General features: G+C 40.8%; 1 protein-coding gene across 3 annotated transcripts in view; it reads left to right on the forward strand.

The window, feature by feature from the left end:
• LOC126998334 (RING finger protein unkempt homolog) overlaps positions 1-5,731 on the forward strand; it is an 87,591-nt gene extending 81,860 nt beyond the window's left edge. For 2 of the 3 annotated variants that reach the window (XM_050859829.1, XM_050859830.1), the window contains exon 14: positions 5,050-5,731. In XM_050859829.1, the coding sequence (XP_050715786.1) occupies positions 5,050-5,109 (60 nt within the window). In that variant the 3' untranslated portion in view covers positions 5,110-5,731. The remainder of the gene's footprint in view (positions 1-5,049) is intronic. The other variant, XM_050859831.1, reaches the window with a different exon arrangement.
• The last annotated feature ends 7,047 nt before the right edge of the window (positions 5,732-12,778 follow it).

Genomic DNA, 12,778 nt, shown 5'->3' on the forward strand with positions numbered 1-12,778 from the left:
GATCATAGAAAAGCAGGATAGCACAGGATATGCTATTGGAGAGCTTTAAAAACAATCTGTCAATGAAAAGGAGCTACTCTGATATGCTCTCAAAAGAGAAAATAGCCAAAAGGGGTGGGATCAAGAGCCTGAAACAACAATAACTTTCTGACCTTCAGCATGTCCTGCATCCTCATTAAAGGGAAAACTGTAATTACTGATTTTGATTTGGAAAGGGGTTACAAAAATGCATCTAATGTTATGTAGAAACCGACCTTATGGATTGGGAGAGCAGTTTTGAAAAGTATTCAAAATTTTAACAGGCCATTTCTCAAAACATGATTTTTTTCACCTTTAGAATGTTTTTTTTTTCTGTATTTTGTTTATATAGGCTAGGTGTAGGCTCTGCGTATTTCTAGTTGACTTAAGATAGCGGGTGTCTGACCATATACCTTCTATTACATAGGTTTATGGAACATATGTGAATTTCTTCCTGGTCATGGTCCCGATCTTCCCCAATCACTCCCAGTCTGTCAATTGGCAGATGACTGACGGTAAGATTGGGGATGGTCGCCGGCAAGCCGCCAGTGCACCACCAGTAAACCCTGATGACCGTAGATGCCGCCGACCACCGCCAGTCAACTTCAAAATTTTTTTAAATTTCGGGGATGCTTCCGATTGACCAGCGGTGTTGAAAAAAAGCTGCGACTGACCGGCGGTACACATGCAATTGCCGGCAGCAAACCGCAGGCAGGCAGTGGCAGACAGGCAGTAGACCACGCGTTAGCACTTGTGTTTGACCTGTAGATTAGCAAGGTGTGGCATGTGATTAGGCGGCCAGGCCCCATTACACACCTGGTGTGACTCTGTTCACTACCTCCTGGAACATCTCCCTGTCCATACGCATTAGGTTTTCCTTCTCTGCATCCATGTTCTCACTCCTGTTGCCCTACGTCTCTTCTTTATTCTTTTCAGTCGTCTTATTTTCCAGCAGGTGTATGAGCATCAACAAACTTTGGTCACTGTCCATGTCAAATGTAAGGAGTTCAATCTTACGTTCACAAGAGCTGAGGAAAGCCATGGCGAGGTCAAACACATGAATGATAAAAAACACCTGGAGGGGCATTTATTATACACACCCTACCCGCCAGTTGTGGCGACAACTGTGTTTGATCGCCGACGTGCTGCAGGCATTATGCAGGTCTGCCACCTATCTGCCCACAGTAAACAGGTGGCCTCCTGTAGGCTGACCTGCTGCAGTTACCAGTCGGAGAAATAAGAAATCATACATGGTTGCCGGTTTACAGGCAGTAAGCTGCCGGTCTGTCTACGGTACACCAGTGGAAAACTGTAGGTGCGCCACCAGTCATGGGAATATTGCCAATCTTGCCAGCAGTCAGGTCATGATTGGCAGACCGGGGGTGGTCAGGGAAGACCGGGATTGTGTGCGATACCCATTACTATTTCCCAGTATTTTGCATACCATATTTCCCGCCATATAAGACGCACCGGCGGATAAGACTCTCTGGCCTCAACTCTCAGAAGGTTTAGGGACCTGATGGAGTGCCTCCTGTTGTCCTTTAAAACTGTGCCTTCGTGCTGACACCCTGCCTGGTCAAACTCTTTCGCCTCTGCCTATCAACATCTACCTTTCCTTCCTGCTGGAATTATGCCTTCATACAGCCTGTGCCTAAGGAGGGTGACTGCTCCAATCCTTCAAACTACTGCCCTATAACTTTACTTTCCTGTCTATCTAAAGCTTTTGATCATGCTGTATAAGTTGGTAAATAAGTTTGATGAGCTGGATAGAGATGATCTCTTTTCTACTGCGAGAACGCAGGGGCTGAGAGGACATGGAAAGAAACTTAATAAAGGAACCTGTTTGAGTGACTTGAAAAAGTATATTTTTCCACATAGTAGTGTTGACACATGGAACAGCTTATGGGAAGAAGTGGTGGAGGTTAGCAGTGTCCATCAAATGAAGAAAAGGCTGGATGAATGTGGATATGGAGACAGGACTATTAGAGCTTAGCTCGGGCCCTGTAGACTACAAATAGGTAAATTCACACACACACACACACAAACACACAGAAGGGGAATGAGAATGGTGTGGGGAGGGAGGGGCAGAAAGGAGATTCAGATCAGGGCTTTGGTCAGGATATGACCTGACTCAGGTCAAGACATGACCTGACTCTCCCTTCTGCCCCTCCCTCCCCACCACCCTTCTAATTTCCCTGTGTGTGTGTGTGTGTGTGTGTCAAGACATGACCTGACTTCCTTCTGCCCCTCACCCCACACCCTTTTTATTTCCCCTTATGTGTGTGACGCACACCCGGAAAAGTTGCCGGTTGCCCAAGCTGCCGCCAACATGGTGGGAAGAAAAAGACCCAGTGTGACTCCAGCTTACGGACAACCGACAACTCGCTCCCGGATGGGCGTACGGGCGTTGCTGGTAGCCACAACAGTTAGAGGAAAACAGCCGGTGTGACACCGCCTTAAGGCAGTGAGGCCGCTGATTGGGTTAGCGCCGGCGATGACGTCATTGGACTCCCCTCAAATCACAAGCATGTTTTCAGAGCTCAGCCAATCATAAGGCTTCATCTGTAGCTTTAAAATGACCCGTTCTCTCTTCCTGTTTTCTTCCTTTTTCCAAGGTATGTATTTTGAGATAACAAAGGAGTAAAAGAGGAAAAAAAGTGAGCTCTGGGGGTAGCATGAGCCAATTATAATGGCGTCACTATAAACAGTGGTCTGTGCCATGTCAGGCTCGGGGCTGACCATCAGACCCAGATGGATAGTCTACCAGCGCCACATGTAAAAAAAAAATTTAAAAATAAAAAAAAAAATCTCCACGGGTTGGAACAAATAAGCACTTTTTCAGTGTTTTCAATACCTCGAGTTTCGCGATTCTCGAGTTTAGTGCCGTACCTTCAGAATGAAGCGAGAGCGAAACTCGAAAGGATACTGTATATAATTTTTGTTGCCCTTGGGCCGGCTCTGGTTGTAAAAAAAAAAAAAAAAAAGCTATAATTTGGCAAGATATATTTAGAAAAAATATAAAAAAAACTCCACATTTTCCTGGAACTTGATATGTATGCACCTTACTTACAGTTATGAATATAATACTGTATGTTGCTTCGTGCCCTTCTCTGTGTTCAAAGTGTTCCACTGTTGGTTGAAGAATTACAGTGCTCTTACCCCGAGCAGCTGTGACTTTGAAATGGTAAACAAAAGGGTTGGTTGGTAGATTCACTCACTGCGCAGTGTGCAGACAGTAACTTTCACCGAGCTACTGAGAGAACTAATCATACGAGGATGCTACATTCAATGGGCAATCTTGGTCTTGATCTTGACTCTCAGGGATCATATACCAACTTTCAAGTAGAAATAGATGAACATTAGAACGTAAGGAGTCTGCAAGAGGCCGGTTGATTAATATTTTCAATCATATTATGTTTTAATATACAGGTAACTCTCAATTTACGCGAGTATTGCGTCCTTGAAGAGGTCGCATAAATCAGAAACAATATAAATCAAACAAGAGGTAGGTTTCTGTCAAAAAATAAATATTCACTTCATTCAGTGGAGAGAGAGAGAGAGAGAGAGAGAGAGAGAGAGAGAGAGAGAGAGAGAGAGAGAGAGAGAGAGAGAGAGAGAGAGAGAGAGAATAACCATATCACCGAGATATCCACTCAGGCACTCAGTCTCAGCCTCACTCGTGTAAGGAAGAAATGAAGGGACACCATGAGCGACTGGCTAGTATTGGTACTGGTACCGAGCAGTCTGGTACCGTACCGTATAGCTGGTACCGGTACCTGCCCACCCCTATTGTTGAGTACCGTGCGAGCGTGGGTACTGTATTGTTGTTCAAGTGGCGCGTGGGAAGAACTGAGCTCAGTTGTGTGGCCGCGGCGCCATGTGAGTCCAGTTGCATGAGACATATGGTGGCCACTCCATAAAATATCGCGTATATGTGGAAAAAAAATGTGTGAATTAAACATTTATTTGAATTTTGGACCCCACGTTATTTCAAAAACGCGTAAACCAAACTCGCGTAAATCGAGAGTTACCTGTAGTTATTTTTACAATGAGAAACAAAAATGCGTTTACAATAAACACTTTAGTCATCCACGGATATCCGTTCATTCAAACATGTATCACAGAAACCTTCAGTTGACCGGGCTGCTGCACAACAGAAATACCTCCAGACTAATCTGCCCAAGCCTGCCCCACGATCGCCGAACAATCATGTCAGGCAGCACCCTGCTCCATCAATATTGTTCACGTGTAATAGCCACTTTAATCATCATCGCCAAGGTACCCGGCACACTGGTGACTGGTGTGCCACGGGGGTGTTGTGTGTTGTGTTTCATGTTCACAACATGCCTCGGCTCCCACATGTGACGAGTCTTCTTCTTCTTGTGACCTGTAGGGTCATGGCCTCCTCCTCTCTGCTTATTCAAACTTTCCTTTTCCATTGCATCACACTATTCATTATTTAAATCAGTCATAATTTGTACCTTTGTCTTATAGGGATAACTTTTTGGCATTTTCTGCGTGAAAAAAAGTGTGCGTTACATGCTGCAAAATACGGTATATTTCATTCTTGGGACATCTGGGAACTATTGTGTCAAATGGAGGTATTTTGGGTGTTGGTTTCATACCAATAACTATCCCTAGGCCTACCAAAACCTAACCATCGGCATATAAGACGCAGGGTGATTTTTCAAATCATCTTTTTTGAAAAAAAGTGCCTCTTATGTGGCAGGAAATATGGTATTTGGCAACACTGCTGTGTATGTGTGTGTGTGTGTGTGTGTGTGTATATATATATATATATATATATATATATATATATATATATATATATATATATATATATATATATATATATATATATATATATATATATATATATATATATATAGTGTGTGTGTGTGTGTGTGTGTGATGCATAACTTCATCATCTAGCACTATAAAATATTGACAACGTTATTCTAACCATAGGAAATTCATATGTTCCTAAGAATATATTAAACATATTGTTTTTTTTTTTCTTTTTTTTTTCAGGTCATTAATAATTATGGAAGCAAGAGTGAACAGTGGCCTGGGAATAGTAATGCATGGTAAGCATATAGTGAAGACAAGACTTCAGTCTACTAAGGAAACATTTTGGGGGCCATCCTTGGGGAAAGCAATCAACATTTAATTGGCTTATCCTTTCAAATTTCTGAGATTTTAGTTTTCATGCCAGGTGTCACCTTAATTTGGTCCTGTTTCTTTGAATACAACTTAGACTAAAATTGTTATTTCAAGCCTCTGTGTGTGGCTACATTGATAATCTCAGCAAATGTATTATTCCTCCATTCACAAAATGGATTAGGTTTAGGTTATGTAACTGATGGAGGAATGAGGGAAGTGACTTTTTGCCCACTCCCTTCTTTCCTCCCAGGTGATGTTCTGATGACTGACTCAGTACAAAGAATGCAACAATGAAAGTCTCATTAGCATAGAATGATTTGCCCAAATTTGTATGTGTGTAATTTTGTGCACGCACCAGAGGTGACCAGCCATCTTTTTTTTGCTACATTTTTTCCTCCTGTCTTGTGCCAGGGAGGAGCACATACTGCTCATTTTATACTTGACCCCAGTATTAATATTCTGCTGCAGCAGACCTAGATCCGTATGTCATTTGATGAACACAACCTTGTTTATAAAATATTTCAAGTGTGTGTGTGTGTGTGTGTATATATATATATATATATATATATATATATATATATATATATATATATATATATATATATATATATATATATATATAGTATGTATACATAGTATGTATACACACACACACTAATGTGAACAATATTTTGCATTACTCTTTTTCAAGATCTATATATTTTTAGTGCTGCTGGCATTCAAAGAGTATTGAATTGCCCGTGTGGCTAGTCCTGTTTGAGGTGCTGAATGTTAGACACAATACCTGGCACAGTTATTGTCTGGCACCTCTGTGTCGTTTTGTTCAAAAGTACCAGAATGTTTCATGGATAGAGGTTTCTTTATATCTTATATAGATTTTTTATTGTAATCCTAATCAAAATCAATTATTAGATATTGAGATCAATATTTATATTTCCTAGACATAGCAAATCAGTTTTTATATAACTTTAAATTATAGCCACAGGGGTGGGCTTGCAAGCATGCATGGGCAACCTTACTGCCTTTCCCCTAGTCTCAAATCTTAGATCTAGCATCACATTGTTAAGGACTTTTTTGAAACCTAAGAAGCTGACATTTTGACTAGCACATTTTTAGGATTTTTCAATTTTACTGATAGTGATATATTGATAAAGATAACAGTGCAGACAAAGTTTTTATGTAGATGCAATATTTGTGTTTGGTCAGGGGCTCTCCTGGTGGCAGCTATTTTTTAGCTGCAGGATCTGTGGTTTTCTTTGACTCATGGAGCACTGGTTGTCAGGACAGGGCAGTGAGGGAGACCCCACCTCCCTAGATAGTCCAATCTAATTTTTAGCATGGGTCACCATCAGGGGAAGAAAATATTTGGCTGACCTATTGTTTGGCAACCAGGTTAATGTGTTTATACCTGCAATTTTTGCATTATTAATATGGTGTTATTTTTTTACCTTTTCATACAAGTGTAGGAACCTATAAGGTGTTTGTATTTGTGTTGATATGAACAGGCAGGTCTTGCCTGTTTGTGAGCCACCCACCACTGCAATGTTGAAGACCTCCCACTAACCTCTACTGTTGGTCTTTCTCATGTACAAGGTAATGTCTAAGTTCTTGCTTGTGATAAAGTCATTGCACTTGCTCTCTGTTCAGGTTTAATGTGAGAGTGAAACAAAAGGAATAACTTATTTTGTATGTATAATTTTTAGAGCAGTACAAGCTGTTGACCCAGCAATATTTTGGTACAGTCAAGTCCAAACCTCCCCTCTTCTGCTGTTTGTAAATGTAGAAGGAATATGAAGTTTTAAGGCATGCCACCACCACCTGAAGTATTAGATGTCCTCAATACCTGTAGTTGCCATCCAGCCTCAGCTGAGGATGGCAAGAGACCTCTTCTTGTTAAGTGTTAAAATTGTTGCTACACCGTGACCTGCTCCATCTGGTTCACCTGTGACTGCTCAGCTGCACAGATTGCTCTTGAAGTGGTTGCATAAGTGGCTGATTTTATGGTGGTTGTACATCATTACCTGTTTTCTATCCTCCCTGCTAGGTTAGCCTCTCCCTCACTGCATCAAGTGTCATTTTGTACAAGGAACTTCTGTACTGACAGGTAGTTTTTACTTACCTAGTGCTGTATATATTGTAAGTTAGGTATTGTGTATAAGCTTTAGGTTTGGTGCTGTGATATTTATGTTTTCTTTGTTCATATAGAAATACCAGAAACTGGTAGATCTTAAAAGTAAAAAGATGCCTTTTTTTAACTGCTCCAATTTATGTAGAGTTCTGACATGAAAGGTATTCTTCAGACATACAGCTACAACTATTGAGTTATCCAAGTTGAACTTGAGTTAACATTCAAAGATGCATGTGTCAATCTGTGTTTGCCTACACATGTATCATGTACAACAGGGGCTCTGTCATCTTCAGATTTTATATGCAATATTTAAAGGGATAGGTCAGTGCTTGGGTATATTACTACCAATAGCCAGATGCATATTTATAATTTCTCACAGAGTTCTTGAGTTAAGTACGTGGCAAGTAGTATTTTAATATGAAATCAATTTGCAGCTATGCTCAAGTGAAATTGTCATCAGCTTTATTGCTCCTTCACTCAAGATTTATATAATCAGGATATTACATATGATAATCTTTAATCTGTCAAAACTCAGATATTACTCATTGTAATTTTTTTTTCTCTCTCTCTCTCTCTCTCTCTCTCTCTCTCTCTCTCTCTCTCTCTCTCTCTCTCTCTCTCTCTCTCTCTCTCGCTGTCTCTCTCTCTGTCTCTCTCTCTCTCCCCCTGCATTTGGACTATGCAGTGGAATTTTTATCATTAATCTACATTATAAAATTGAAGTTTCATTATATCAACCTCTGAAAATTTACTTTTAAACATCAGAAATCTAAACAGTTTTTGATAACGTCCTTGAGGGGAAAATATGAAATGGCATGCAGTAATGGAAGCATTTATACTACAGGTACCAACTGAATGCCTCCTCACAGGTAACAAGCAATAAAGTAAAGCTCAAAACTAAAGAAATATACATGCATAGTTTATATAAAGACATTGTACTGTATGGTTGTCAAGCAGCCTGAAATGGCCTTAGAGTGAATTGCATATATGTTAATTTGTTTAATTCATTACATGTATAGAAGTTATTTTCAACAAGTTAAGTAAATGGCTATCATGGTACTGACTTTAGGGTTTGACCACTTCAAGAATCATGGTGGACTGTGTGAATTAATTGCTGTTATAGTTATGTCACACACATATTTTTTTTTTCTCTCTCTCTCTCTCTCTCTCTCTCTCTCTCTCTCTCTCTCTCTCTCTCTCTCTCTCTCTCTCTCTCTCTCTCTCTCTCTCTCTCTCTCTCTCTCTCTCTCTCTCTCTCTCTCTCTCTCTCTCTCTCTCTCTCTCTCTCTCTCTCTCTCTCTCTCTCTCTCTCTCTCTCTCTCTCTCTCTCTCTCTCTCTCTCTCTCTCTCTCTCTCTCTCTCTCTCTCTCTCTCTCTCTCTCTCTCTCTCTCTCTCTCTCTCTCTCTCTCTCTCTCTCTCTCTCTCTCTCTCTCTCTCTCTCTCTCTCTCTCTCTCTCTCTCTCTCTCTCTCTCTCTCTCTCTCTCTCTCTCTCTCTCTCTCTCTCTCTCTCTCTCTCTCTCTCTCTCTCTCTCTCTCTCTCTCTCTCTCTCTCTCTCTCTCTCTCTCTCTCTCTCTCTCTCTCTCTCTCTCTCTCTCTCTCTCTCTCTCTCTCTCTCTCTCTCTCTCTCTCTCTCTCTCTCTCTCTCTCTCTCTCTCTCTCTCTCTCTCTCTCTCTCTCTCTCTCTCTCTCTCTCTCTCTCTCTCTCTCTCTCTCTCTCTCTCTCTCTCTCTCTCTCTCTCTCTCTCTCTCTCTCTCTCTCTCTCTCTCTCTCTCTCTCTCTCTCTCTCTCTCTCTCTCTCTCTCTCTCTCTGCATTGATTGAATTCCTGCGTTGCTTTCATTATCATGCTTTGTTGGAAATATACTTTTCATTAAGTTAAAGCTCCTTATTTTGTGGCATTGAGTTTTCATACTTGAAAGATAAAAAAAAATATATTACCTACCTGGTTATTGGGGGCAAACTCCTCTTAAAAACAGTAACACACAGAGTACAAGTGACTGAAAGATCAAAGACAACTTTGCTGCACATAATGTGGTATTCAGATTCATTTCAGTATCAAATGGTATGTGTTAGCATGTTGGTCAAACCCATGTTTTATTTTGATTATTTTTAAGTAATTTATTGACTGGTTTAATCACTCAGTAAGTAGTCTTGTTTGATTGATCACTGAGAAAATTTGTGGTATATAATGTTCTCCATAAAGTGTTGAGAATATTTTTAATATAGCTGTGAAATATGCATGGAATCCAGTTTAAAAATTACTATATATATTTGTAATTGGTCCTGCAGGGCGAGATAGACAGGCAGTGGTGGGGGCATGCAGTTTTCTTGAAGGAAATATTGCTGTGCACTCTGCTGAGATATCAGAAAATTATGTTATTAATATGTTTAGCCATTTTTATGATCAATATATGACTACCCAGTATGACCTTTTGTAGTCTGCATTCATGTGATGGCAGCACAACACACCCCAGATCAGGATGTATGGTGGGATTACTGCAGTGAAGAGTTTTATTTGAACATTGAGGTGATTATGCTGTGTTTCCCGGTTTTACTGATTTGACAGTTCCCAAGCCCCATATTTTGAACATGGGTTGAAAGATTATGTACACATTATTTAACTTTTCTAGATATTTGTTATTTATATGTAGTTATTTTATGTTAGGTGAGTTTATCTATTTTATTTCCTCTTACCAGCTGAGGGCAAGGGCTTTTTACTAAGTCTGTCCAGAAGTGACGCACTCTGTGTTGAGAGTGTGGTCTCATTGTTAGTCACACTAGATGTCAGTTCTGGTCTCTGTAGGTCTCAGTTGGCCTCTAGGTTCTTGAAATATATATATTTTTGCACAAATGTAAGACCACTGTCATATGCTAAGTTGAGATGGAGTTAAATTTTCTACTTGAAAAAATTACTATAATAGGTATGTAAATTATATGAAAGGTACAGTGGCTTTGTTTGAAAAGTTAACCTGTTTTTTTTTAGGTGGCTAAAATATATTTTAATATATTTAGAATTAACATATTTCACTTGGTGACTCAGTATACATGCTCTAACAGTGGCAAACAATAAATTACCATACATCTTTTCAATAAGTTTTTATATTTTCCTGTATAGTGCACAGTATGTGAATTAACTAATGCCATTGTTCAGATATCTTGTCCTATTGATGCAGTGGACTGGAATGAATATTACCCATTCAGTTGTTGTGTGTGTAAAACTTTGCATTTTTGTGTTGGTCAGTAAAGCGTTGTGTGCATAAATTTTATACATTAATTTCCCACTGCTGAATGGGCTATAGGTGGATGGGAGGTGTTCTACCCCATCTTAGTGACTCGGCAAGATTTTTCTGGGCTATCATTGTGTCTGCCTCCATGTAGCAGTGTAGTGAGGCCTGTGATAGAAGACACCACTCAGGGGGGGGGAAGATTGTCAGGTTGTAAGGAAGGCTTTGGGAGTACAGGGAGGGAGTTAGGCATGTGGGGAAGCATTATTTTCAAATTGCCACATGTTAGGTCACATGCATTTGTTGGGCTTCATTAAAAGAAATTTGTCATTTAAGATGTAATACTATCACTGTACAATACTTTAGTCAGACCCCACTTAAAATATTCAGTGCATTTTACCAAAAGTTCAGATCCCTCAGATATATTGGATTTTCGGATATAACATCACTCCAGTCTCTCCAGTAGGTTTATCAAAGCGCGGGTTTACTGCATACACAGCCACCACCTTACAATGGTGGCCGGTTGATGATTGACCTCTCCGAGCCACCAGAGGCCACCTGTCTTGACCAGAATACGGGACCAAAGAGTTGTGTTGTATTGTTAGCCAGAGCTAGCACACGACTACAACATCGCACAACCTCCAGGACTCCTGCCCCCCAGTCTTATAGGGACGCCATACACAACACAGTGCACACATGTGAGAGCACTAAAGTCAGGGGAGTGTGAACCATTCTCAGGGTTTGGCACGTCCATTAGAGAGAAGGATTATTAAGAACGAGGGAAAGAAAGATTCAGCTCGGGCTTGTTGAGTGCGCTGCGTTACTCATCCAGATACGCCTGCCCCTACCCTAAGACATCGCTGAACTTGTGTGTGTGTGTGTGTGTGTGTGTGTGTGTATGTGTGTATATATATATATATATATATATATATATATATATATATATATATATATATATATATATATATATATATATATATATATATATATATATATATATATATATATTAAACGTAGGGCAACAAAGATAATATCTTTATTGTGCAACAAACCTTACAATGAAAGGCTCAGCTCTAAACATGCTCTCTTGAGGAACATCGTTGCCGAGGAATTGAAAGGAAACCTTTCCTCAGGATGGCGATTCCTGTCAGGTATTAACCTCTAACCTCTAAAAACTCTTAAAAACACCGTTAGCAGCAGCTGGTAGTGAGCCGCACACCAAGTGGATGGTAGGCGGTCAAACAAACCACCAAGGCGTAAGGAAAAGATCAATGATATACTCCATCTGGGTTTTATTGCATTTACTAAGTCATTAGGGTACATGACACAAATGTGCGTTACACAGGTACTTACCTCTCGCACTCACAGGCACAGAACAGTCACAGGTAGCCTACGCTCAAGGATTTTAGAGTATATAGACTCCTTGGGTACGCTATAGTCCGACTTAGCTATGAAGTCGGCTTAAGGCCCAGTCACACTGGTTCTATGACCTACTGATGACATCCAGCGACCTGCAGGTCACGGGAGGTCTCACATGGTCGACGATTGGTCGTGCGTGCGATCGTCATGTCTCCGTCTGCCGTGCGACCGAACAGGTCAACTGGAGGTTTTAAGCTACAGTCACACTGACTTTACGACCTGCTAACGACTACTCGCGACCGCAAAATGCTGCAATTCACACCCACCGCTCCCCAACCACATTGGTGGCAAAGTAGTCGTGCGACCAAACGGCTACCAGTGGTCGTTTAGTGTCCGTCCAGTGGGTGGCCGGACGGCAACCATATTAAGATTCACACCTTGACCTCACACCTGGAGTCAGGCCAAGACGCCCACCAATCGCCGATTGGTGACCGACAGGCAAGGACCAGTACGCGTCCTGTCGCAATGAGGACAGCGACCTCCCTTGACGACCTGCAGCTGACGTGTTACAGTTATATTATCACCCAGTTATATTACACATTTTTCATTCTTATTTCTGTAAATTATATGTGAAAAAATAGTTTCATATAAAGGTAATGAAAGTATTCTGTGCTTCACTGCAGCAAAAGACGGATATCCCCCCATGTGCCGCAGACATGCTACATTATGTTCGTTCTAATGCATTTCCATCACCCTGGGCAGAGCAGAAGATGAAACTAACAATTCTTTGTGAAATGGATAAATGCCAATAGCTCCACAGACTCTCATTGCTACTGCTGTGCACATCATGTCCTGCAGTGGTTTATTTTGGGTAGGCAGAGGT

The sequence above is a fragment of the Eriocheir sinensis genome, chromosome 14, assembly GCF_024679095.1.
Source record: "Eriocheir sinensis breed Jianghai 21 chromosome 14, ASM2467909v1, whole genome shotgun sequence".
NCBI classification, from domain to species: Eukaryota; Metazoa; Arthropoda; class Malacostraca; order Decapoda; family Varunidae; genus Eriocheir; species Eriocheir sinensis.